Source organism: Teleopsis dalmanni, chromosome 1 (assembly GCF_002237135.1).
Source record: "Teleopsis dalmanni isolate 2A chromosome 1, ASM223713v2, whole genome shotgun sequence".
In the NCBI taxonomy this organism is placed as follows: Eukaryota; Metazoa; Arthropoda; class Insecta; order Diptera; family Diopsidae; genus Teleopsis; species Teleopsis dalmanni.
The window spans coordinates 215,302,083-215,329,935 of NC_051846.1; the positions used below are offsets into that span (position 1 = coordinate 215,302,083).

Sequence of the window (27,853 nt, forward strand, 5' to 3'; positions counted from 1 at the left end):
AAGTATTTTTTTAATTTGAGTTTTTGTTTTCCTTTTTTAATAAAATTCAAATTAATACAATTTTTTACCAGTTTTATGTAAATTTCTGTAATTTTATTTACTTTGACTGTTGCTGCTAGAGATTAATGTTCTCAGGACATTTTGAAGGGTTTTTGTTTCGTACGAATTATTTCAGCATTTTACAATAATTAATGTTGTGTTTTGTTTAAATAACTCAAAAATAATTACATATTCATATAAATAATTGTACTTAACAAAAATTGAAGGGTAATGTCATTCAGAAATATCCTTTCATATTGGTGTAACATTTTAGATCAAAAATCAAATTAAATTAAAACTTTTCTGAAACATATCATCTATCTTAGATTGGATAGTTAGGTATAATAAAACCAAAACCCGAAAATATGTACATCGTCATTTGGAAAAACAAATTGTTCATGAATATGTTATGTTCCGGGTGCCATTGACTGTAACTTATCAATTTTCTGCATTTTTGTGAAGGTACATACCAAATCATGCCACTAATTACTAAACAGAATCCAAAAGTGCATATCAAAAAATGCATCAATCCATCGAGCACTGGGTCTTCTTTACTTCAAATGTAATATTTTTTATTAAAAATAATCCTAAATAAATATGAGTATCATAGCCTTATGGTTACACACTCTGAATATATATTTTTGGTTATATTCATAACTAATTCATAAATCTTAATCGAAAGAATGATGATGTTTATTAAAAGTTTGATTATTAGCTGTTTGTTTGGTATTAAATAGAAAAAATTAATTTTGCAAACAATATTCTGCATGTAAGATATGTCAATATTCTATTATTATTCATTGAACTTATGTCTTGATCTGTTTATAATTATAAGGTATGTTAATTTATTTCCTTCTTTGAGTTTATTATAGTCGAATCTGTTCGAATCTGTAAGATAATCGGTCAAGAACTGTGAATGTTTGAAGCATGCATGCAATATAACCAATTCAACAATTAATTTTTAAAATTATTCATATTCCTATTTTTTATATTTCAAACAACATAAAAAATATATTATATTTGTTAATTGGCATACGAATTTGAAATTGCATGTTTTACAATTATTAACCCATTTGGTTCGAAGGGCTCCTTGTACCTCTAATCAAACAAATAAAATAAATATAAAAAGATTAAACTCATAAACAGAAACCGAACTCATTAAACAATAGAAAAACATAATTTATATGAAATTAATTTGTTTAAGACAATTTATTCGATTGTAAATGGAAATGTTTACAATGAGATGCACCAATGCCTCCATTACGTACCTAATCACTGTCAAAAGCACTCATGTCTTTTCTTGGGTGCACAATCAAAGCAGAGTTCCAAACCCCAAGCGAACTCGAAACATTGGCACTGCTAATTCGATTAATTATTACAATCAGCGCTATGTCCAAGCAGACCCACATCTTGAAACCCTCAGGCACAATACAAATTCAATATAATAAACATGAAGTCGAGCGCAGAGTGGGGAGCTGGCATATGCATTAACATGCCGCAATAGCCAATGGATAAGCGATGTGTTCGCAGGGAAGAGGCAAATTAAACATAAATCAACAAATTAAACAAAAACTCATCAGCAACAGAATTCGATGAAGCCGAGAAAGAAGTCTACCCACTCAGCTCAAGGGACCGAACAAAAGGAGCAGAACAATCGAAGGATAATGACAATGATAGATTTGCTAATATCTGTCAATTTTATGAACACAAATATATTTACAATTACCCACAGTGAATACTGGAAATTCACACACACAAAGAGAAGAAAAAAGTTATTTACAGATTGCGAAACGATTAAGTAGCAAAAGGATCTTCACATAAGAAAATCCAATCAAGAAGAAAAATGCAAGGCGAATCTGTTGTTGGGCGGAAATTTGTTTTACAAAACATGTGAACACATCGGAGCAAGAAACGAAAGCGGAAATTTCACAACAAAAACAATTCAAGTTAATTTGGCGCCCGCTGAAATCCTGCGGCAGGATAAATTAAGTCATTAGTTAGCCGGCTTTTGTGCAGTTTGCTCAGCCTGCGGGTATGAAAGTTTCTCATGAAGGAAGGAGTGACTTGGCACCGGAGTAGTAGTTGGAGTTGAGTTAAAGTGGAATATAAATTGGTGAACGTTTGTTTGGAGATTAACCGCGATTAGAGTTTGTTTGCAACAAAATGGAAACATGTGCCAGCAGTGAAGCTCTACAACGGACACTATGATAGGTAACTGCAGGGCGAGGAATGGGTACGGATCTACTATGTTTAGTTAATGTGGGCAGCTTATGATAAGCAACAAATGTGGCAAGTTAAAAAAATATGCAGCAAATGCGAGAATAATCGTTTCGGATTAAAAGTTTTATTTTATGTTAAAAAAATTTTTATTAAGTGGAGGCAGCATGTAGATAAAATTTTAACAATGTTATTTACAGGGTGTTGCTAATTACTTCAGAAGCTGTGGTTTTTTTTTTCAAAGTGCTGTGAACTAAAGTTTTCTCTTTCAAACAATATAAATGCAATATACTTATCCTTTCGATTAGATATTTATGTAGTGTTATAAAAAATAGAAAATAGAATAGCATAAATAATATTAAATGATCAAGAAATGACACAGTTTATTTTTATGAAACATTTTTATAAAGTAAAACGAAAATCGTTTTAGACCTGGTACCGTTAATGAGTTATTCATACTACCCTAAGTACTAGTAGAAGCCTACGAGTATCGAAATCGCTTTCATAACGCAATATCTAAACTTCATATTTTAACAAAGCAAATACGGTTTTAAAGGATGACACTAAATAACATAGCTACCTATATAATACTGTTTGAATCTAATTTACAGTTAATATTAAATCAAAATAATTAAGTAGTAAAACCCAATACCCAAAATATTCATTCGTATATACATATGTATATTACTACTTACAATTTTCTGACTCTTCAAAAAATATGATGCTAATTGTATAGTTTCTTTTCAATAATATATAATAGAAAATAGAAAATAGTTCTGTTTTAGAATAGAGTAACGTATAACCAAAAATACTGAAAAGCATTTGTATAACATTTATCTGATTCTTTGCATTTTAATATTCTTTACAAGTGGTTTATACAATGTTTAACATCTTATATTTTATTTATTTATTTTCTTTTATAAAGCGCCCATTACACTGCATCGCACGATGTCATCGTGGGATGTTTTCGCTTGCCATTACACACAATTTTTCAACAATTTTTTAAACATCGCCCCAGATAAAACAACAAATATACTCAAAAATAAAATCATACATGCTATTAAACGATGTTTTCGCTTTCCCCCCTTTATGCGCGTATAAACACATAAGAATTTTTTTTCGCACTTTTTTATGAAATGCGAAATTTGTTTGTGCAATAGAAACATTTGAAATTTTAAGAAATGCCATGACGAAAATCAAAATATTTTGATATTTCTTCAGACACGATCGTGTTTTTGCGTATACATTCGGATTTTGTCGGCATGCAAAATTTCATTTATTTTGAGAAATGGAAGCGTAAACATCATTTAAATGCACGCATGATTTATTGTTAGCAGACGATGCAAATATGAATGAAATGTATTTTTTATTTTAAATATTTGTATTTTCTACCTAGGTAAAATTTTTTAATTTCCAAAACATGTTATTAAGAAGAATTAAAATAACAAAAATATATAAATGACCAAACATTAAATTACAATGAATATTTTATTTTAAATCTTAATTGCATTGTGCACTTACGGAAAATTTGTTATTAAAATACATGAAAAAAAAACATTTAAAATATTAAATAAAATATAATATATATAAAAATAAATATATTAATTAAAATTATAAAAATAAATATATAAATTCAACTATAAAACGTCATTTTTCGTTGCGAAATCACGCATAGCTACCGCTGTTGACTCTTCAGGGATTGCTTTAATACTGATCACTGAACAATGTTGGCATTGTTTGCTGGAGGCGATGTTTAAAAAATTGTCGAAAAATTCAATGTGTAATGGCAAGTGAAAACCTCGCGCGATGGCATCGGGCGATGCCGTGTAATGGGCACTTAAGTCATAAAGGGTGATTAATAAGGGTGACAAATGAGTAGTTTTTAATCGTCATAGTCACAATCAATTACTACTTCGAATTAAGCGATCATTGGTGCTGTAAATTTTGCTTTTGGACTCAAGCAGTCATTCACTTAAAAATTTGAATCATTTGCTTGCTATTCACATTCAATTCACTGCCCTTGTGTACAAATATTTTCCAAATGCGACATGAAGAACCGAGTTATTTAGCAAATTGGTTTTTGTATAAATGTTTTCATGCTTTTAATTAAATGGATACTAGTTCTTTCTAACAACTAAAATCAGAAAGCCTTGAGAAGTTAATAATATTTTCTACAAATACTTGATTGTTAGCATCTTCTTTATTATTTTAATAATACCCTGTATAATTTTTTTTTTGGTACAAAATTTTCTGTGAATGTCCCAACTGATTGATTTACTTCACTTAATTACGTAGCTGTGATAAAGTAATTGTAACAAATTTATATGCAACACAATGTCTATCTGTGAAAGGATATGCGTAATCCCACATAAAAAATGTTACGCATATAAAATGTAATTAATGAAACACAAAGTAAAATAAATATTAACTGCAAATTACGATTCATTGCCGCTTTGTGAATGTAGCATTAATTCAAAAAAAAAACGCCTAAAAGCAAACTATACAATTTTGATTAATCGCGACTCAGTACAACGAAAACTATTGTAGCAAAATATTTAAAGAAGCGGTCAATAAAAACAAAAACATAAATAGGGATAAATTTTCTCAAACCTTTTACTCATTCACATGCTCTCTCAAGCATTCGCCTTCTGCCCTCCGCGCTAAATTCTAAATTCACAAGCCCACAGCTTGTGAAAAACAACAAAGAAACGGGAGGAAATTTTCTTAAACTCGTTTTTTTCCTTATTGGAGTGTTTCCTACAGGAATGTAAGTATGTGCGTCCGCTTCGTCGTTTGGGACAAAATAGTTTTAAAAGTGGGCGTACACGTTTTGTACTGTGACAGGAATTTGCTTATGTACTAGAAAAAGAATTAGCCACTCCTACAATGGATCCTTTCAAATATAAGATGTTTATTTTTAAGCCGTTTTCTTTCTATTGCAAAAGGAGGTTATGCATGACTTTTTTGATGAGAGGGAATTGTAAAATATTTCTGTCGGGGTAAGGAAGTGTTGCAGTTATTTTATTTTTTATTTTTAAAAATTTTCCATGAAGTATTTGAAAGATGTTTCAATAGCTTTGACTATGTTGGGAAGAACTCATAATCTTAATTATAACAACTAATTTTATAAAAATATTTTCAAATTTATAGTTCCTAAATGAATGATGAATTCAGCTTTATTTTTTTTAATTAATTATTATTGAATAAAGTATTCGTGTTGCTGTAAAGCTAGACTTTCTTTGTATGGTGACAAAGAAGCTTTATTAAAATTTAGAGGGGTTTTGAATAGCAAAGAAAGAAATAAAGGACAAACACAAAAATTTATTTTAATTTTATTAAAGTTTCGCTGACAAATAAAATTAAAATAAATTTTTGTGTTTGTCCTTTATTTCTTTCTTTGCTATTCAAAACCCCTCTAAATTAATTATTATTTTATGGCATCTATGGATTAAACATTCTAACAATAATCTGAACCAATTTTCGCATAAGTATAGAATAAAGCTTATTTTACATATATTCGTCGAGATTGAAAAGTATTCTATAGGTGCAAAGGTCCAGAACAACATGGAATTTCTGTGTTTTTGTTGTTATTCTTATAAATTTTTTTCAAACTAAATTTTAAGTCACTCTTTGAATCTCCCGAGAGTAGAAGGCTTCCAAAGCGATGCTTAATAGCTTAAAGAGGGAATTTTTAAAGTGTAGTTTATGTAGTTTCTTGAAAGAACAAAATATTGTAAACATTTTAATAAAATAAGACCATTTGATCATAATTTGACCTTTCCAGCTTAATAAATCGTTTGTATTTATGTGAATAGAGTTGACGCCCCTGTATGCTTAAATGAATTCTATACTCACATATCTGCAAAAATCGTTTTTAATTACAAATTCGCGATATACATCCGGATGTACCGCACTTATTGAAAAGCTTTACATCTTTAGTATATCCGCACTTTAAATAAGTGAGAATTTTTGTAGCGTTTACCCCAATTCTTCGTTTTACTACAAGACCGATAAATTGAAGATGTAAATTATCTATTAAAGAAAGAATATGCAGCGGAAACAAGAGTTGTGGTAGAACTACCATCTACATGAGAACCAGTGCGCTTAACCTTCTTCTTACTCTTCACATCACCATCCTTTACTTTATTATGAATACTTTAATTTTGTAATTGAACAAAATGTGTTACTTTTACTTCTTCTACTTAACTGACAAACAAACTAAGCAAACTAAAGAATAAAGAAGTGTCAATGAAAATCATATATGTTCAATTGAATAAACTAAATACTGACTATGAGCACAGATGCATCTTTTTTCAAATAAACCAAATTTGTCAAATACTTTTCTCAAAGTAATATTTTTTTCGATTATACTGTTACCATAGGTTGGTTCTTAAGGAGAAAATTAATGAAGGCCCCTTTCTTTCGCATCTAGACATTTTTCTTTAATAACTTCTCAAGGGTTTGTGTATTGAAATACTATTCCTTTTTTCTTAAACTGAACTGAAAGTCTGCTATCACTTTTTCAACTCATACCAATGGGCACATGTTGAAAATATTTTCGCTTAAATTTCTTAATTAAAACATTCTTAAAACAATTAAAAATAACCACTTCCAAGCACTCCAGAAGCTAAAATTTCTCACAAAAGCTATGAATAAAATGTAATCCGTCGCTCCTGCTTACATTGACAAATGAAATTCCCGCTTTGAAGTTTGTAATTTGTTCACTGAATTACAAGGTGGAAAGGATAACACAACCCACCCAGAACTCAACCGAAGGGATACATTTGATTTTTGAGAAATCCGTGGTTATAATTAAAATTTGCTCTTCAAAGCATTCCAACAAATTATTGCATTTTACTTACAAAAATTGTCAAGATAATTAGAAAGGCAAATATACGAAGATGCAGCTGAGAATCCTTAAAATTTATAAACGAAAATTTGAGATAAAAACAAAAAATGTTTCTAAAATTTATATTAATTAATGCGGCAAGTAGAATTAAACCAATTGCATCATCGTTTACGACTTAATAGAGATTTGATTGGAGTTAATATATTGTTATCTTATAAGATAAAAGATTATAAAGATTATAAGATATAATTATATTATATAATTAAATGAAGTATAAACTAATATAATTTATTTATTAAGTAGTGTTTAAATGTATTTATAAAATATATGAAAGCTAAATATTAAATTTATTCGGTCGTCTACTGATAATTTTTAATTATTGTAATTTGATTTTATTATTCGGATGATTAACCTTCTCCACGGTCTCAACAGTTTTAAACGCTCGTAGTTCTTCATGTTATAAGCGATTATAATATTATGAAATTTTCTCTGTAAACGACTCTACTTTTCTGAATTTATTAATTCTGTTTATTTTACATAAGTTATCCACTATTTTATTTCATTTCATTCTCTCTCGTGTATGTGGAGAATTTACTCACTAGTTGATCAAACTGCTTAGTACTCTCCCATTATGTTTTATTTCATTTCATTTTTCATCGTGCATGTGGAGAATTTACTCACTTCACTCACTAGTTGATTAAACTGCTTAGTACTCTCCCATTATGTTTTTTTACATTATTCTTTCATCAATATCATCGGTTATTTATGGTAAGAATATCGAATACAGTATTTGCAATAACAGATTACTGATTACTTATTGATGATAGGTATGTAATCACTCCATAGCTCTATTTGGTGACAACCTCATGGACTAAGTCACGTTCAGAACCATATACTGCTGCCAATTCTTGACATTTTTGATATTCACTAATTAAATCATTCAGATTACTTCTGGCCTCAATAAAATCTAACTGTTCCATGCCCTCTCCCATGTACCAATGTAAAAATGCTTTCCGTTTAAACATAGCACTAAAATGTGCTTTTATTTGATTAAATGTTTCATGGACGGATGTAGAGTTTGCCAGAAACGTTGCAGAGAATTCTTCACCTCTGCGTGGTATATCACATACATCCGTTTTGCAATAATTGGGTATCCAATCGGCAAATTGAAACATTTTCATCTTTTGCACATTTAACATTTCGTCATCGATTTCCTTTAATGAAACACGACCACGAAATATAGCGGCAATACTCAAATAATGTCCATATCTAAGGTCACAAGTAGTCAACATATTTTTTGGTTCAAACATTTCTCTTATTATATTTGATACAGTGTGGATATTTTCTGTGGTAGTGGCAGGCGTTATTGCAATATGTCCAGGTATTAGAAAGTGAAGACGTGGAAATGGTACCATGTTCACAGCAAGTTTTCTTAGATCTATGCTCATTTTTCCCGGAAATCGTAGGCATGTCGTGACATCAGCCATTGTGGATGAGATCAACTCATTTAAATCCAAATACATCAGTGAATCAGTATGTTTGGACTGCTGGCACATATTATATAAAGCATCATTATCAATGCAAATTGTTTGGTCGGTATTACCAATCATATGACTTATTCCCAAAGCACAATTATATGGTTGTACCACAATGTCTGATGCTTTGTTTCCCGAAAAGACAGAGAAGTTTAGTAAGAGAAGTCTGGGGTATTCATCGCGTAATTTAGATATTAGCAAAGTACCAAAACCAGAACCAGTACCACCGCCTAACGAGTGAACGAGTTGACAACCCTAAAAACGTATTATCTTAATTACTTTCAAATGTGAACAATATTAAAAAAATTGAATAGAATAGAGGTAGGTCCTAAAAATTTATGAACTTATTTACCATCTGAACATCACTTAATTGGTGATTAATAATTATAAAAGTCTAGGAGATATATAAATCTAGGAGTTCTATGACTTCAAAAGCTTGTATTTCCAATTTTATATTTACCTGTGGACAATCACAGTCTTCCATTTCTTTTCTTATTACCTCGAACACAGATTCTAACAACATCATCCCATCAGAATAGTGACCCTTGGCCCAATTGTTACCTGCACTACCTTGACCACTAATAAAATTATCGGGCCGATAAAGTTTGCCATACTCACTGGAACGTACTGAATTCAGAGTGCTTGGCTGCAGATCTACAAACACCGCACGAGGCACATAGTTTGCGCTGGGGCCCTGCGTGTAATACACATTAACACGCTCCAACTGAAGGTCCTTATTACCACAGTACACCCCATTCGGATCAATACCGTGCTCTTGTGAAATCTCTTGCCAAAACTTAGAACCTATTTGATTGCCACATTGGCCGACTTGCAAGTGAACTATTTCACGCATCTTGAAACCGCTTACGAATAATTTCACAAAGAATTTTGCGCTTTAAAATTTATATAGAAACAATCACTAAAAATTTTTTTAAAAAAACCAAAAATATAAATTGAGAATTTTGCACCATCTAAAAAATAAGAATCAAAATTATGAAAAACTAAAATTATTTTTAACATCACAAAAATTCCGACTTACTCCGATCGAATACCAAATAAAAAATACAACAACATAAATGCAAGTTAAAAATTTTAAATTTGTTAAAAAAATGTGAAAATTTGTTTCGTTTTCAAAAATGTCAAACTAAAATATTATAAAATTCTTTAAAATTTGTTCTCGGAATTTGTTCTCCGTCTTGTCCTTCATATTTTGTGTACAAAAATCGAAACACATTTTTAAAAAACAACAAAATGTTCCGAAACAGTTACCAGAAAGGCTTCCTCACCGTTTTCTACAGCTTGGGCAGTAGTCCATTGAAGGATTGGGGTGTTCACGTGAGTATAAAAATTATTTTTTCAAATTAGCTTCTTCAATAAGTTCATTTTGCTCAGACATATAAGACATATAAGATAAATAGATTATTTGATGTTTAAGATATAATAAAATTACTGACGTCTCTAATGAGGACGGAATACAGGATAGATTTCTGTTGATAATAAAAGCTTCAGATAAAACAAACAACACAACATATGTAAGTGGATTGCGAAAACATCGCCAAAAAATTTTTTCTAATATATCCGCCCTCCTGTTTCCTTGTCTTGAGTTGGATGTATTCTTGCTTCGCATTATAGTCGCTAAAGGTTTTTAGCCTACTCTTTCTCTTGGGAAATTTTTCCTTTTTCATTTTAGTTGCAGATGTCTATTCTATATATCAATGTCTGTCCCTATATAAATATATACATCTATTCACCCCTTGTATGCTCTTCAGTTGCTCTTCTTGTTTATAAATTGTGGGGGAAAATTTTGCTCAGTGGGCTGTTGTTTTCTAGCATTCTCATAATATTATCCGCTCATTTTAACCTCTACTTCTCTTTGTATTTAATTATGGCTCCTCCATTCTACATTCATGCATCAACTATTGCAGCTTTTTGTAGTAGATTCTCTTATATATCCATTTATTTTTTTCGGCAGACTTTTGAGTCATATATCCAGATATTAATGCACACAAGAACGGGATTGCTATTAATAGTTTAAAAAACTTCGAATACATAATTGCTTTTGCGTACAGATTTTATATATGAAATGGAATTGTATGATTCTTCTATTGTATGACTGTTTCCGATAATAATTCCAGTATCAGCTGCAAATGTTAGTAATGCATTAAATGCATTTCCTGTTAAAGAAAAGAAGAAAATCATAAATTATTTCCTTAAAATCTATCCTCTTTCAACGTATAAGACCTTCAAATACTATAAATAACTATGCATTTTTTCCATTTGATTCAAATCTCAATTGTTTATAGACCAAGAATGGTTATTGCAAGCGAATTATAGATGAAGATATAAGTTCTATGGTTTTTGAAATAATGGGGAATAATGTCTCCACTATGTTTATGACAATTCCACGTGAACCGAGGCAAACTCTTGGTATTAAGCTACCCTTCCTTGTGCTGCTTATTAAAAATATGTTTAAATACTTCACCTTTGAAATCAAGGTAAGTGAAAATTTACCCTTTAGTTGTACTACCCTTTAGCTTCCATTTCATCATTCCATTATTGCAGATTATTGATGATCAAAATTTTGGCAGGCGCTTTCGTGTTTCCAACTTTCAGAGCAAGACATCAGTGAAACCGTTTAGCACCTCTATGCCCATGGCTCTTTCACCTGGCTGGAATCAAATACACTTCAATTTGGCAGATTTTACCCGCCGTGCATATGGTACCAATTACATGGAAACTGTTTCTTTACAGGTTCATGCAAATATACGCATACGTCGTATTTATTTCACTGATCGCCTGTACAACGAACAAGACTTACCACTGGAGTACCAGTTGATGCCGAAGCGTGCGATGGTCAAAAAATTGGGTAAACATTTCAATGTACCATCTGCACGTCCACCATCTCCAAAGACTGATCGCTCTGAAGCAACTGACCCCAATTAATGTACGAAAATGTACTGAATTTGTATTTTATTGCCTTTACTTGGAACTTTTATCAATCTTTAAGCAGATATATTTTAAATCCTGTAAAAATGTCCTTTTAATAAATTTATTTCAATAAAAATATTTCGTTCTAAAAATTTTTGATATTTTTTAACAAAACTTTGAAAGGGATATGAGATCTAAAGAGAAACAAAGAACAATCACCAATAACTTTAATATATATCAAGATCTCGATCCCCCTAAAGTATACATCTAAATAGATATCAAGTTTGCTAAGTTTCAACACGGAATTGCTTACCTAATTTTGGATATTACAAACATCTTATTTGTTTTATATCCACGTACTTAGTAACTCCGTCAATAGCGCAGATAGTAGAATGCCATATGCGACTAAATACTAACAGATTGTTAACGTAATATTTTGTTGAGCTTTGTAAAGAAATTGGGATCATACAAGGACTTACAAAAAATTGTACATAAATTAGGATATGGCTTGGTAATGGAAGTGTGTAAGGGAAGAGGACTGTTTGGGAGTGGTTTGAGAATATGTGAGATTTTAATTGTTAACGTCAATTAAGGATTGAGGTGCAGAAACCTAATCACTTCAATGGAACGGAGCCAAAAATCAATTAGATCCAAGTTGGTGTGTTCAATTATACATGAAAATAGATTGACAACATCATTTAGGGTTTGATATGGAAGAATCGAACCCTTCATAGTATATGATAATCTCCAATCCATTTATTGGGTACCTAACTTGCATTGCTTTAAAGGATTTGCTCTTATTTCAGTTTTTGAAAAGCGTATTTTTTAGTATCTGCAAAGATCATAAAACAATGGTTTAGGTTTTATCTTCACGTTGCAGCCGACAGTGAGGCAAAATGAATTGGTGTTAACTGCCTCGTTGAACTAAAATGACTGATAATTCATCAACCGTTTGTAAGAACGGTTGATCTATCCTATTCTATGATAGAAGTTACATTCTAAAAATTGCTGATTTAACATTAAAACTCAGATGCTCGAATAGACAATTGAAGATTATCGTATTTACTGGTACAAAATTTAAAACAACCATCAAGAAAGGAATTTTATTAATTCTTTTAACCACAAATAGTCATCTTTCCTTAGCAGCTTATAACAGACATTAGAAAGGAATACCGACCTGGATGCGTACACATATCCTGCTGTCTGAATATAATAGGATTTTATACTTGACCTTTGGCTTGAAGGGATTTAGATTCCATATTATATTTAAAAGGGAAATAAGAGAAATAATACTGGAACAGAAGCTATTAATTCTGTCGGCAAACAGAATCTTTTTTGTTTAGCTGGTTAAGGTTAACAGAACATATTCGTGGTTGGAGATTTTTAAAAAACCCGTTAATGTTGTATTGCTCTGTTCAATTTAAGTAATTTTTTCAATTAAATTATAATTATTGATGCTACAGTGGCTAATTACAGTCTTTCTCTACCTCTTAAACATTTAGAAATCTTATTAATATTTTTTGATTTCTCTACTTAGTCATCAATTATCAAAGAATTAAACTTTCTTATTCTGCAATTTAAAATGAATATTTTAACATTTGTACATTTACTGATAAATCTTAAATATTTCTTTTATAACTTTGCAAATATTGTATTTAAAAACTGAAACAGATTTGCAGTTATTGTCGCAACTCAAACACCGCAGAATGCCCTTTTCCGTTTCCGTTTGATGCGCACAATTAAACGTTTTATTGCCGTTTCAATTGTTGTTTGACGTTGTTTGTTTTTTCTGTAATTGCCACTGTTGTGTTGTTGCTGTTGTTATTGTAATTGTTGACTTCTCTTTTCACAATCATTAATCACATGTTTTTACCAATTTAGCCGCTGTTAAACGTTGAATTTTCTACGTTTATCGCTACTACCGCTGCTGCTACCATTTTAAATCATAAAAGTTGACATTGTCGCCATTTTGTTCTGATTGCTTTGACAGACAGTTAATCGGATTCCGCATTGTTTGCTCTGCCAAACTACAAGTCTCTGATTAATGACAGTTCATATTTTTACGCTTTTGTTCCTTTTTTCTGCTTTTCTGCGATATTCCGTTCTGATTCGAATTCGAGCCGTGCGTTGCCTGGTAGCGACTGTGGCTCAATTTTTACGGTCGATTGATTGGCTTTTGTGAAAATGAAATGAATTAATTTTCACCCACGGGCTGCAAAACACAATGGAAATAGTTCGATGATTAATGAAACTTTAAATTTTGTCTTCATCTGTTCCGCTTATGAATGAAAATGTTTACTAACCCACAAACAATATCGAATATGAATGAATAAAGGAAAGCATGCATTCCTCCTCCTCATACTGCCAATCCGTAAACCACATATTTCCTTGCAGGGCTGAAACTTTTCGCTTTTCTATTAGAAAACGATAAGGATCTTTTCAATTTTTCCAGACAAAACCAAAAATTTATTGGAAAACTATCGTTAAAGCTGAACGCCCGCCAAAGTCATAACAATAAAAGTCATTTCAACAGCTCCTTCGGCGTTCTGAACTTCCACTGCGCTTCGATACGCAGCTTCCATCCATATGAGGTGGTATCAGCAATTTCGCAAAGTTAAGCCAAGGAATTTGCCTTGAGAAAAACTGCTTCATCCACCATTTCTGTGTTGCGCCCACTTTCACAGTCGATGTTTCTACTGCTGTTGTCATGATACTCGGTCTTGGATTCTGGTGCGGACTATGGGAGTATGGGAGGCAAGAAAACTTTCATTTCAACGTCTTATCAGTACTTTTGTTTTATTACACTTGTTCTTGTCATTGTTGTTTTTCTATTTATTTATGACTTCAGCGCTATTGTGACTTTATCGTTATGTTGTTGTTTGCTTGTTATTGTTTACTTGTTGTTGTTGTTGGTTGTGTCAACTTACATTCAAAATCTTTTGTCTTTTGTGTGTAATAATGACACCACAAGCCACGAGCCACAAGTACTCATTGTATTGTTTTCCCTCCTTAAACTGTAATATTTAACCTATGCATCGGCATCAGTATCGGCATCCCCCTCATCCCCCTCATCCACATTCATTACTTGTTAGTGTCATAATCAAAATAATGCTTATGAAGATGTCATTTTTTCGCTTCTCTCTTATCAACCAACAACTCCCACGCTTTTGCTTTTGCTTCTGGTTTTCGTTTTGTTTTAATGTTCGTCATGGAGTTTTCTTTCCATTGTTTTCGAGAAATAAAAATAAGATTCGAAGTTATCAGTGATGAAGTCTTTTATGGCCAATCTAATAAAATGTTATATGATCGAAATATAAATTTATTGTTCCACAATTGTTGGTGTTGTTGTTGTTGCAGTTGTTTCAGTAATTGTAAGAAGAATATAACGATTAAAATGTTACTAAAAGACACGAAAAAATATCTGAATGTTTAAAAAATTCTATTAAACAATACTTTCTAAAAATATTGAAAATTTTGAATTTAATTATATTTAAAAATTTCGCATTTAAAGCCCAGCATACAGCAATGATGACAGAAGCTCTGAAAGGCAGAAAAATGATGAAATAAAAATTTCGAAACTTAATTGTGCCCGCAACAGACAACTCCCTGAAATGATATATACATTCCACAAAAAAACAACAAAAAATGAACGCACATCTATATGTTGCCTGCCCATTGTTGTTTACTCATATTCTAACTAGGTCCTCCACAACCTGAAAACGGATCCCACCATATCCAACAGTATCTAAGTAATATGATTATGCAAATATTTCTCAGCATTAGCAAAGAGGTACTTTAGGTAATAATCAAAGCCCATGTTGTAGTAGAACCTGATAACTGAGATCCTCTGCCACAAAATCATATATCTGAAAATCATATATCTTTAAAATAAATCACAATTTATGTAAAAAATTGATTGATCAGCTTAGAAATGTAAATTTATTGTTGTCAAATAACGACATGACAAATTTAATGTTTCAATTAACCGTCGGAGTTTAATTAGAGTCTAATAATTTAAACTCTAATTGACGACTTGAACATTTTACCTGCAGAAGTCACTTCACATTATTTAAAGTGCCACTCCGTTATATAAAGCTCATTTCTGCTTCCAACTGACCCTTACCGAAGAGAAGACACCCAGCAGTACGAATATTTTGTAAAGCTTTAGGAGTTTTTTAATATTAAACGACAAACAAGCTCATAGTCCCTTATTCTTCCCCTAGACCAGATCAAAACTCGACTGTCAAAACAAAGGTGACTACATATGTCATCTATCTTTAAACAGAACTTATTTACTAACCGACCCTAATTGAACAGAAAACAGTTTGCCCCCCAAGTGAAAGCCAAAGCTAACATCCGACGGATATAGAAACTCCCACCTAAGTGATCTGCTCCTGCTTTAAATCAAAACTGGACAATCAAAAAATATGATACCAGGCATGTTCCTAAACCGAACCGATTTCCTTTTCCTTAGGCAAACCAATTTCGTAAAGATAATTGCATTACTATAGAAATAGTGACTCATCAAAAACCCTCTAAGTGCCTTACTACACCAAAAAGTCAAATAATTTGGACGCCCGATGCAGAAACGTTAATTACTGAATATAAGACTATAACTTGTGGTATCACCATACCTCACTACTTAGAAGACATGATTTTTTATATTGATGCCAGCAATTTTCTAGTTGGAAAGCTAATAACTCGAAAGATCTGATCTTTCATATTAATACCAACAATTTTCTAGTAGTTAATATGTTAACTCGAGGCTTTTACTGAAATCAAATGATTGATACCCATCAACAATTTCTACACATTTATTAAAAATAAATAAAATTACTTGCAATTAAATTTTTAAAATTTTAATTTTTATTAAATTTATTTATGATTTTATCTTGTAGGAGTTTTTTTTGTTTTTTGTTTACTTAAATTTATTTTTTCGGATTTTGATTCAATTCATTTCAACTTCTTCGTTCTGTTAATATTTTTAATTTAAATTACTTTAACATTTATTTTAATACAATATTTTTAAATTAATTTTAACTTTGGTTTTACTTATAAGTAAAGATAATTAATTTGTCTTTGTGTATTCTGCAAAGATTGTTTAGTTTTTATTTAATGTACTAAGTTAACGAAAATATTTATTCATGGTTCTCTATATTTTTTTAATTTTTAAAACTGTTTATAATTAGTAATTTGTATTTTTACTGTTATATGGTAATTTTTTTAATTTTTTTCGATATAAATTTTTATCAGTTTTTTATATTAAAAATATAAGCAGAGAGTAAAAAACTGATTTTTATAATTTATTATTATTTTTTTTATGTATTACAGAAAAAAGAAAATGTTTAGAAATTTATTTAAAATTAGATTTTTGTTATATATTTTGTAAGATTTGTTGTTTCTTTCATTTTTCGTATTAAAAAATAGTTAAACTAGAATTTATTTAGCCTCACACTAAACTAAACTTAAAAAATAATCAACAATTTTTTCGTTTGCTTAATTAAAATTTAAATTCAAACCGAGCAAATATTTTTTAATTTAAAACTATGAACATAAATGTACATATGTATTATATTAAATTAAATAGTATAATATAATAATAGCGATAATAGCGATAGTAATCATATAATATTTACAGTTTTCATATTTAATTGTATAAAAAAAATTATACAAACTATAGTAATTACAAAGGACAGTAGTTTAAATGATAGCTTAACTTAGAAGGACTATTAAAGTGGGTCAGAACCATGTGTGAATCTCGGTGGGGGATGAGTAATAAATTTAATTAGTTTTCACAACTTTCGGTATTTATAACAAATTAATTAATTTATTTTAAAAATGTCCCTTAAAAATGTTATAAGGTTCAGCTTAGCCGAATGAAATTGTGTTTAAATTTTAATTAAATTTTCATTTATTTTGGCACAGAAATATTTTTTGTTTACTTTTGCGAAACCAAAAATATCAAGTCAAAATAAAAATAACTAATTTTTTAAATTAATAAATAGCAAATGACTTACATTTCACAAAATAATATATACAAAAATCACTTAATTCGTTATGATAATTTAAACTATTAAAAACAATTTTTTTAGATAATTTGTCCTATGGATTAGAAAATAAGAAGATAAAGATGGAATTCATTTACAAATATTTAACTAAAAATATTTATGTTAAAAGCAACGCAAAACCCAGAAATAATAATCGTCTAAAGATTCAACTCATTCGATTTTAATCTGCTGTCCGTACGCACTTCCTGCTTTGTTTCAATGCACTCTCTCAGCAATAGTTCAGTCAATTTCTAGCGTAAAATTTTCTTTGGTAGCGTTTACAGCCGCTATTATAGCTGCTGCTCATGCCTGAAGCGCTATTTTAGCTTGACGCACCTAGTGGATTCTTCATATGGGCGGCAGCAGCCTGTACGCTGAAAGGTGAACCACCACCGTTAGTTGTCTGTGGACCATTATTGTTGTTGTGATCGCCAGTACGTGACACTGCACCCGGTCCATTTACAACGGATCCACCGCCTAAAAGTCCACCCCCACCACTAGTGGGTGAGCCTTGTCCAATAGAGCTGGCGTGTCGTTTTAGCATAGGATGATTTGCCATTGAAGCAAATACTAAACGTTCTTCGTAATCATATTCGCAAAGTATTTTATTTTCGCACAAGTAAAAGCGATCGCCAACACAGAATCTAAAATGAAAATTTAAAAAAAAAAATAAGGGTTAATTTTATAAATATTTAAATCTAAAGTTTTCAACAAAATCAAAAATAAAATCCAGTAAATATGGTAACTAATGGCAACTATGAACTATGTATTACTTTGTTTAAGGCAGTAACCAAGAGAAAGAGCCAAACAGCCATGAAAATAACAATTACAACTACTTTCATTGTTTTCCACCCAAGGCAGAGATTTCCGAGAAGCTAAAGTTAGCAACCCGCTAAAATAAAGCGACCAGCAGACATTAGGACTATCGAATAAAGGTGAGATTGTCTCTCATCGTGGGCTTCTTAATATCAGATGAGGATAGGAGTTCACGGCATAGAGTTATTTTCCTTACTCAGATCGAAAAGAAAAACTTTCAAAGAGTGATGTAACGAAAGGGAATTTGTTTAACCGAATTACCTTAGTAAAACGCTATAAAACACTATGAAATCGAATCACTTCTGAAGCGATTTATTACCGACAATGGAAAATGGAAGATCGCCAACAATATCCTACGCAAGCAATGATGCTCAGAGGACGATGACCCTAACAAACGACTTCAAAGCCTGGATTGACGGCAAACGAAGTTATGTCAAGTGTCTGGCGAAATTGAAAAAAAAATTGCATATTACGAGCTGATCCAGCGTGGTTCATTTGGTCTACTATTGCTCATAACTCGACTGTTTTGATGCATCGTATAGCTCGGACTTTGCACTTTCTAATTGCCATTCGTTTCGGTCTTTGCAAAACTCTAATAAGGGTAAAAAATTGACAAGCTGAAGAACCGCTGAAAATCATTTTGCCAAAGTTTTCGCTAATGAGACACAAAAGTTCTACACCAAGCTATCCAACCCACTTATGGTAGTCGCTTTAATCTAAAACGTATTGTACTGGTGCTTTCCTTATAAATTATGTAGTCAAATAGCCAATAAATGCTAATAAAACAGCAATTCCAATAGCAATTTTACATACAAAAAAAACCCGAAACGGTATTGTTATTGCAATTTGTCTGTTTCTTCGTTGTTGTTGTTACATCTGCTTCTTACAAAGTAGATGTAAATCCTTTTTTAATACTTCGGCAAATAATACCCAAAATAGCACTTAAAATTTTATTTTATTAAAATTCGACAAAACCAACAACAACGAGCCAAACCAAATAACAAACACAAAAATACAATAACAACGCATAATGGCGTCATAAAATTGTTGTTGTGACAATAACAATATGAGAATTTAGTATGCAAACAACCCTTTTTCCATTATTTTTTTCTCATCACTTTTGTGAGGCAGTAATTTTGTGTGTAGGCGACCTTTTCTTTTTCAACTGGTATCTTACATACATCACAGTTCACTCACTCCACTCAAACCACTCCTCACCCCTGGAAACGCTAATATGAAAATCGTTGAATTCATTTTGTTTGGCCAATTCTTGAAATGTCACTCAAGAGATTTTAAACGTCAGTGCAAATTCATGAGCGCAGTCCGTGTTTGTCAGTGCACTACACATTTATTTCAATATCCGTTTCCGTTTTGTATTCGATTTATACAATATTTTTATTCTTTCAGTTTTGCTTTACATGTGGAGTGAAAAGGAGTGTGGTTTTGGTCAGGCGGAAAAAGAAAAACATAATGTTATATATTTCTCTATGCATTATTAATCTGTTGCTACTTTGTAGTGGAACGGATATTGGATTGGGATAGGGAAGCGGGCGGTATTGCATGCATACACATGCACTTTTAACAATTGGCATAAAATATTTAAATTGAAGGCGAATTCATTTGCATTTTTGAGAATTTGTTTAATTTTGGCATTTTCATATTTTTTCGATTTGAATAAAAATATTTATTTATTGTTTTTCTAGAATTTCTAGTGTTTTTTGCTTCTTGTTTTTGTTTTTAAGGTAAACATTATTTATTTAAAGCAAGTGTCCTAAAGCACAATGGAGAATTTGAATCCAGCTGCACACAATGTACACAACAGCAGCAGCGGGAGAACTGCGGGAATACAGCGGCAGAAGTGGATAAGGCAGTTGTCACCGCGTTGCCAATACCACAAACAAATGAAGCTAATCAATTTTTAAAAAATTAATTCAATTTCCAAAAAATCAGTGAAGCTTACAATTTACTCGAAACGACTGTAGTTAGAGGGGAAGGGAGTGTAAACAATAAAATGGTAGCAGTTTTTTAATTTTGTTTGGTGATAAAACGGAAATGTGACGTTTGTGTTAATTTAACATGCGGGCCTTCACTCGCAGTACCAAATCGAAAAAATTAATAAAAAAAAAACAAAAAAAAACAAAAAAAAACAAAAAAAAACCGAAAATTGGTTTAAAAAAATGGAAAACTTTTCATTTGTTTTACATCCTTTTGCGCTTTTTGTTTTAATTTTGTTGTCGTAAAGTTTACATAATTTCCTGTCGTCATCGATATTGGCGCTGGATGTGTTGATATGAACGTCCGAAATGAAGTCCGACGGTTGTGGCTTGCCGACGATGCGACGTTATTTCAGTTGGTCTTTTTTTTTTAATATTTTGAATCAAAAAAAAAAAACGCATCTACGCCCAAAGCTACAATTTTGTATTCATTTGCCGGTGGTTCCCGGTTTTTAAACGTTTTGCAACATTTTTACTATTTCAATTTAAATTCCTGTTTATTTGAGTGTGAACGAGAACAGCGACGACGGATGTTGGAATTGTTGTCGCGCACATGTTGATATGTTAACCAAACCGAAATCCACCTAACCCTTTAAATGGACAACGAACGGTGTACAGGTGCAGACTTCAGTGCTCTCTTGAAAAAAAACCATCCACTGATTTTAGCTGAAAATTTTGTTTAATAAGATAAACAAATTCTTTCATTTCATTTCCTTTTATTTTATTTAAAGTCAAGCAAAATTAGTTTCACACCGCCACGTGACTAATAATTGTTATATAGAAACGGATTTCAAGTTCAAGTAAAATAAATAAATTTGTATTAAGGTGAACTGAAAGTGGCCAATTACTTTTTAAGAGTATTATTTGAGACTACAACGTATTGAAATGCTTATTAATTAAAATAAAATCAAAAGTAATAAATGAACTTATCAATGATATTCGTATTTGCTAACATTCATACTTGAACATGCACGCATACATAAATTATATACAACAGCTGCAGCGACAGCAATGAAAATGAAAGAGTAAATATGAAAGAAGGAAAAAAGAAATGCCTTTAGAATTAAGAAAAATATATAAAGAAAGGTTTCCTATACAGCATGACTGTCCTAACCAGACAAGATAGCGGGCCAATACAAATCACTGAATACGTTGGAGGGCCACAGAAATAAATAAATGCGTTCATCATTATAATAAAATAATAAAAACACGGCGATAATGTTAAATTTATTTTTATTGTCTTCATTAGTTTATCTTTCACAATTCTATATACTATAATAGTATATCAACATTATTAATATTAGTTGTTGCAATACGAAAAATATTTTATTTTTAATGTGATGACCTATGGCACTGCATACGAGTTTTTTGAACCTATTGTACAAAGGCATGTGTATATACTAAAGTCTTTAGTAAGTCTTTCGTTAATAATTAACGAAAAGTGTAATGATTTATTTAAAACATTTTAATTCATTTATTTCGGATGCCATAAAAATAAAATAATATAATGTTACGAAAATATAACAAAAAAAAGCTGCCTAAATGTAGTGGATTAGAAACATGTCACGGGCCGCATGATGCCTGTAGGCCGTGCTTTGGACAGCTATAGAATATTACTCAAAGAAAATGTTCAAAGCTAGTGAAGATATATGTCTTTATTATCTCAGACATAAAGCACTTACTATGTACTTCATAAAAACAAAGCGATAAATCATTTTTGTACATACAGTAAGAGCTCTCTTAGGTACGTGGACATCAATGGAACTAGCAATTGTTTGCACGGACAATATTGCATGGTTAAGACAGATATCCATTTATTAGAACTTTCTTAGTATTATTTAATATATGGTACTAATTAAGGCTTGCCATATTAATTCACGTATCTGTATATCTGTATTTCAGCATCGAACACAAAGTCATTTAAATAAATAAGAGTTTAGAGCATAAAGTATGGACTAATGAAAGAAAAAAAAAATAACAAATTAGCCTGTAGACTCGATTTCAGACAAATTTAAGTTATTTAAATACTTTTACAGCTACTAATTTAGAGTGCTGCTTTTCACAAGCCACTCAGTTTGATGATTATCAATGGTTTCATATGGTAGAAGTCTATGTTTCTGAGCCACTTAACTGCGATGCATCCTTAATGAAATCGAACCAAGTACTCTTTTTCGAAGGTGGTGAAACAGCATGGATTATACCAACATGGTGTTTAGTAATTTGTTTAATTTCTTGTTAGATGAGAATACTCGCTCACTATAACTTGATTTATTTATTTTTAAGATTGTGGACTTATAAGAAAATTATAATGAGTGTAGTTTGTAGTTTCCTACTTTAAGAAAGGAACTGTTTACTTCATTGATTGCGTAAGTAATTAACTAGACACCAATGGGCCTATTTTGAAGAAAGAAGGAAACTACTTATGCATCATGACATAGACTTATGGCAATACAAAAATGTTGGCTACTGAATTTGGTCCTTTATATTACTCTTACTTTTTGTACCTAAAACAGCTTTTATCCATATTAAAAAGCTTGTTCATCTTCAAATCTATCACATTTACTCATATTATCAATACTGTAGTTATATAACATAATATATACATAATAAAGATAATTATTTTTTAAATTTTTTTTTCTCAGGATATTTTAACTGGTTACATTGCTGCACGATCTAGCCTTATTCTTGATCAAATTTTTTTCTCTATTGATTTACTACTACTTCAAAATGTACCCTACACTCAGTACACTTACCTATGATTACATTGTTGGCATGCAAAACACTCCAAGTGGTAGACATTTGTTCGAGCTCGCATAACCATTTCAAAAGCCGGAATGACTTTACTGCAAGCAGCACAATACCCAGTGTTACCAAATAATCTAGAAAAATACAAATAAAACAGAACTTTTTTAATAAATAATTACTTCAAAGTTGGTAAAAACTTATTTGATAACAAATAAGATGTCGAATCCCAGAACATTTGAACTCACCTTAAATAATCACGTTTGCATAGCATTAAATTGCCTTTTGTGTAAAGTGTGGAGCCCACCTCACCCAGACGACAATCACAGCAGCCGCATTTGAGACAGTCCTCGTGCCACAACATATCGAGCGCGCGCAGCAAAAAGCGGTCTTGGATATGTTTGCCACAACCGGCGCACAGTTGGCTGCCGTTGTTGTTGTTGTTGTTGGCAGCAGCCGCAATGGTGCTATTGGCGTTGGTGCCGTTAGTGTTGTTGCCGTTCGGCGGGTTATTGGAACCCGTATTGGGCTCTGTTTTGGTTATGTCCATAGTCATCATCTGCAAAGCAAAAAAAAGGGACAAAATAAAGTAAAATATAAGAAAAATGCGATAAAAAAATGAGAATGAAAAAGATTTTTCATCTTAAATTTTGTTTTTTATATTTATTTGTTTATATTTTTACGTTGTTTCAAAAGAAATAAATCAGTGCGATATAAACACGCGAAAAAAGCGCACGATTTATTACAGCAAAAGTCTAACATTCTAGGCTTAATAAATTAGCTGAAAGTTGCTGTTTGAAATTTTAAAATTGTGAAATTGTAAAAAGAAAATAAATTTCCCATTTTCCGCAGCTTATCGAGCAATCATAAGAATAATTACCGCCACTTGACTTCGCTGAATGGCCGCTGCTGACTCGTGTAAGAATGAAAAGGGTTGCCATTATAACACAAAGTTAGTATGTAAAAAAAAAAAAGAAAGCATCGAGATGCACAAAGAACTCCCGTCTGAAGAAAGCAATAAAAACAAGTGAAAACTTTTGCACGCATTTTCCAAAAAAAAAAAAATAAATTAAATGAAATCCTAAGGGCAAACTTCAATGGAAAAACTAGCGTTAAACGTGCCGCACTCGAACTTTTTTTATTGCAAATTAGAAAACGTGATGAAGGTTACACTGGCGCGTATAATCGCCAAAGAAAAAAAGGAAACGTTTTTGTGAAACATTTTAAAATATTATTCACCAAAAAAAAAATTATAAATTAATAGAACTCAACAAAATACTTGAATCCTTGAGCCTTGGACATTTACCCACTGCACTGGACGGTGTAGGAAAAACTACTTTTTTCTGTCAGACTGACTTAGTGTTTTCATTGTTGTTGTTGTTGTTGTTGTTATGTTTGTTCACAATTTAAACATTGTGGCAGCACTCAAGTAAATCCCTTTGAAGTGCGCTCGAGCACAACAAGGATATTTTGTTGCAAAATTATTTGCTTGGATTTTGTTTTAAATATTGTAAAAAACAAGTCCGCAAACAAATGGTCAACATTCGGTGTTGGTTTGGTCTTTCAGAGTCATATATCACTGGCTTTTGCAGCCACATTTCTATTTTTCCGTTTTATTTTATTTTATTTTTTTTCCTGAAGGAGCGTCCTTCTATAATCAAAAACTCAAACAGCAACCAAACTAAAAAGAATAACAGATACCGAAGCAATTATTTGTGGGAATCGTAAAGCTAGTCTGTTTTTCTGATTGAAATTGTGATGTACATTCAAGCTTTAAATGTTGTGTTGTTAGCAATAACTCCAGATTTAAGTGAATGCAAACAATTTTGAGGTATTCTCTTCACTTAACATTGACAAGTCCAAGCCCACTATAATATGTAATCATCAGAGCACTCAAAGGAAATTTTAAAATATATATATACCATTTGATCAAAAAAGAACGAGAAGTTAAAAAAACACAAAATTTTAATTTTTAATAATTTTCTTTATTATCGCCTTCAAAGTACTCTCCTCCTGTGGTAATACATGCATGCCAACGCTTGATCCAATTTTCCATACAAGTTTTATAGGCCGCCGAAGGTATGGTCTTTAGTTCACGCAGCGAATTCTCTTTTATGACCTCTATGGTCTCAAAACGCGCCTATGGTCCTCCCAATGGCAATTTGAGTCGGGGGGAAGTGGAAAAAGTCACACGGGGTCATATCTGGAGAGCACGGTGCTTGGTTGATGATATTGGTGGAGTTTTTGCCAAAAACTGCAACACAACGCTGTGTGAGCCGGTGCGCTATCGTGGTATAAAATCCATGAGTTGTCCTTCCATAAATCCGGCCTCTTTTTGCGAATGGCCTTACGAAAACGACGCATAACGGCCAAATAATACTCCTTATTGACCGTTTGACCATTTGACCGTCCGGAAGGAATTCATAGTGCACCACACCACGAATATCGAAAAAAACAGTCAGCATAACTTTGATTTTGGACCGACTTTGGCGTTCTCTTTTCGATTTCGGCTCACTCTCGAAGCACGATTCGGTCGAATGTTGTTTGGTGGGCATGTCAAATTCATAGACCCATGTCTCATCACCAGTTATGATGCGTTCGATGAATGTGGGGTCACTATCTGCGTTGGAAATCATCTCTTTGGCCACATCACAACGACGCTTTTTTTGAATGAAATTCAGCTTTTTTTGCCACCAGCCGAGAAGCGACGCGTTTCAAACCCAAAACATCAGTTAAAATGTGTTCGGCCGATCCATATGAAATGCCCAACAATACTGCAATCTCTCTAATCCGTTCACAACGATTTTCCAACACGATCTGCTTCGCTGATTAAATGTTTTCTTCAGTAACAGAAATTGTTGGGCGGCCAGGGATCTCATCATGTCTTTGAACCTTTTAAACCATTCGTATACTCATGGTTGCAACACACACAAATATCCAAAGGCCTTTTTTAACATTTTTTAACAGTTTCAGCACACTTGAATCAATTTGCAACACAAAATTTGATGCACGCAAGTTGTTCTAATTTTTGATCCATTATAAAAATCGCCACACGAAAATTTTTCAACTTCTTTCTATAGACGCCAAATAAAAACTAATCGTACGATATGCGTTAAACTTTGACAGAATGTGTATAATAGTGTTGTGCCAGCGTGAAAATAAAAAAATTTACCGATTGGATAAGCAAGGGAATTCAAAAAAAGAACGAATAAGTTCTTTTTTGATCACAAGGTATATATGTAATAATAATAATTTCTATATATTATGGACAAAAGGAAGTTATTTAATTGATAATGCCTGACTATAGTCGTCTTTTTAAGAATTTTAAGATCTACGCTTTAATATAATTATTGTTTATAGTTTGAGATAAAAAATCATGTAATGAATCGTCGTATCCTTACTCCTTTTAAGCAATAATTCACTATGCAGAATAACATTTCTCTTATGCTTTTATCCACAACTGATTTTATAGAATTTTTTATTTTTATTACTAATACTTATTAAAGTATTAAAGTCAAATTTCACAAGCATACAATTTTAACTTTTATATTTAATTTAAAAACATTTTATTCCAACATTGTGCACAGAAGAGGCTTTCGAACATAAATTAATATCAACTAATAACTTTTACAACATAAAACTATTCCCACCTTGTAGCTACATAGCGTATTCTTTATATAAAGCCGTCTTATATTTAAATGTGTGCATACTTTTGAGCGCATTATATTATATTGCATAAACATATTCTAAAGAATTTTATAGCAAAAATTCTAAAAATACGAAATGAACGATAATGAATTTTAAGTGAATCTAAATGGTATGTTGTACTATTTTTTTAGAAACTTCATTAAAATAAAAAAAAAAAAAAACATTTCATGATAAAAAAGTCCGCACAGGATTGGGCTCGTCCGGGAATTGAACCCGGGACCTCTCGCACCCGAAGCGAGAATCATACCCCTAGACCAACGAGCCGTTAGCAAGTACCTAACATAAGTACACATAAATTTTCCATAAATAAATTTAGTAACTTAAGCATGCGAAATAGAATTAAAAAAAAACCAACAAAAAATATTTTGTGTAAAAAAAATTAAGCATAATTGAAATTCTATTATGAAATGAATTTCTTTCTTCGTAATGATTTCTGCTATTATCTGTTCCCACTCTGCTGCCTACTTTTAACCATTTGCGCACATTCATTGTTGTGGGTGCAGTTAGAACACTGTCAATATGAACTGTTCTCAGTTCGTATTTTTACTAATATTTGTTGTTAAAGCTTTTGCGCTTGGTTTTATCAATTTTTCGAAGTTCAATTTTCAAGAACGAAAAAGAAGTTCTAAATTCTGTTCTAAATATCTGCTGAAGTCATGACATGCATTTGACAGTGGTGATCATCTGGCCCTTTTAGCTCAGTGGTAGAGCACTGGTCTCGTAAACCAGGGGTCGTGAGTTCAAACCTCACAGAGGGCACAATACTTTTTATCTTTTTTTCTTAACCTTTCCGTTGTTTATAACAATTATAATTTAATAAATGAACATTTAAGACTTTGAAAATTATAAAAACATAATTTTCCTTCACAGTATTTTTTGACAAGATAAATTGACCAAGTCCATCCCTAATTTGTCTATCTATTCTCTGCGGGTGCATTTCACTAGCTATCAATCGTTTGTCTATGTATATTTCTATGT

At 31.6% G+C, this 27,853-nt stretch overlaps 3 protein-coding genes and 2 non-coding genes across 5 annotated transcripts in view; 2 read left to right on the forward strand and 3 right to left on the reverse strand.

Annotated features, from left to right (window-relative positions):
* The window catches only part of LOC119667250 (tubulin beta-1 chain-like), an 81,585-nt gene extending 71,970 nt beyond the window's left edge, over window positions 1-9,615 (reverse strand). Inside the window, exons 1-2 of the mRNA XM_038076541.1 lie at window positions 9,101-9,615; window positions 7,969-8,895 (exon numbers count right to left, since the gene is read on the reverse strand). Of these exons, the coding sequence (XP_037932469.1) occupies window positions 7,969-8,895; window positions 9,101-9,493 (1,320 nt within the window). The 5' untranslated portion in view covers window positions 9,494-9,615. The remainder of the gene's footprint in view (window positions 1-7,968; window positions 8,896-9,100) is intronic.
* Window positions 9,616-9,763: 148 nt separating this feature from the next.
* Window positions 9,764-11,700, forward strand: LOC119675998 (cilia- and flagella-associated protein 20-like). Its single transcript, XM_038087223.1, has 3 exons — window positions 9,764-9,975; window positions 10,944-11,135; window positions 11,203-11,700. Exons 1-3 carry the CDS (start codon window positions 9,892-9,894, stop codon window positions 11,581-11,583), a joined length of 657 nt encoding a protein of 218 aa, XP_037943151.1. The 5' UTR covers window positions 9,764-9,891; the 3' UTR covers window positions 11,584-11,700.
* Window positions 11,701-17,627: 5,927 nt separating this feature from the next.
* On the reverse strand, window positions 17,628-23,726 carry LOC119671968 (rhombotin-1; the record flags this gene model as incomplete). Its single annotated transcript, XM_038082888.1, is given in 3 exon segments — window positions 17,628-18,259; window positions 23,179-23,304; window positions 23,416-23,726. Coding segments are annotated over 3 exon segments (759 nt in total). The 3' UTR covers window positions 17,628-17,937.
* A 3,341-nt stretch (window positions 23,727-27,067) lies between these two features.
* Window positions 27,068-27,139, reverse strand: Trnap-cgg. Its single transcript has one exon. It is a non-coding gene; the product is annotated as a tRNA-Pro (tRNA).
* A 423-nt stretch (window positions 27,140-27,562) lies between these two features.
* Window positions 27,563-27,634, forward strand: Trnat-cgu. The gene has a single exon. It is a non-coding gene; the product is annotated as a tRNA-Thr (tRNA).
* Window positions 27,635-27,853: the final 219 nt, after the last annotated feature.

Bases quoted from the DNA above. Each gene is read 5' to 3' on its own strand.
- LOC119675998 (XM_038087223.1), top strand. From the start codon at position 9,892: ATGTTCCGAAACAGTTACCAGAAAGGCTTCCTCACCGTTTTCTACAGC. The intron at 9,976-10,943 runs GTGAGTATAAAA...AATTGTTTATAG, and splicing joins TGAAGGATTGGGGTGTTCAC to ACCAAGAATGGTTATTGCAA. The intron at 11,136-11,202 runs GTAAGTGAAAAT...CCATTATTGCAG, and splicing joins ACTTCACCTTTGAAATCAAG to ATTATTGATGATCAAAATTT.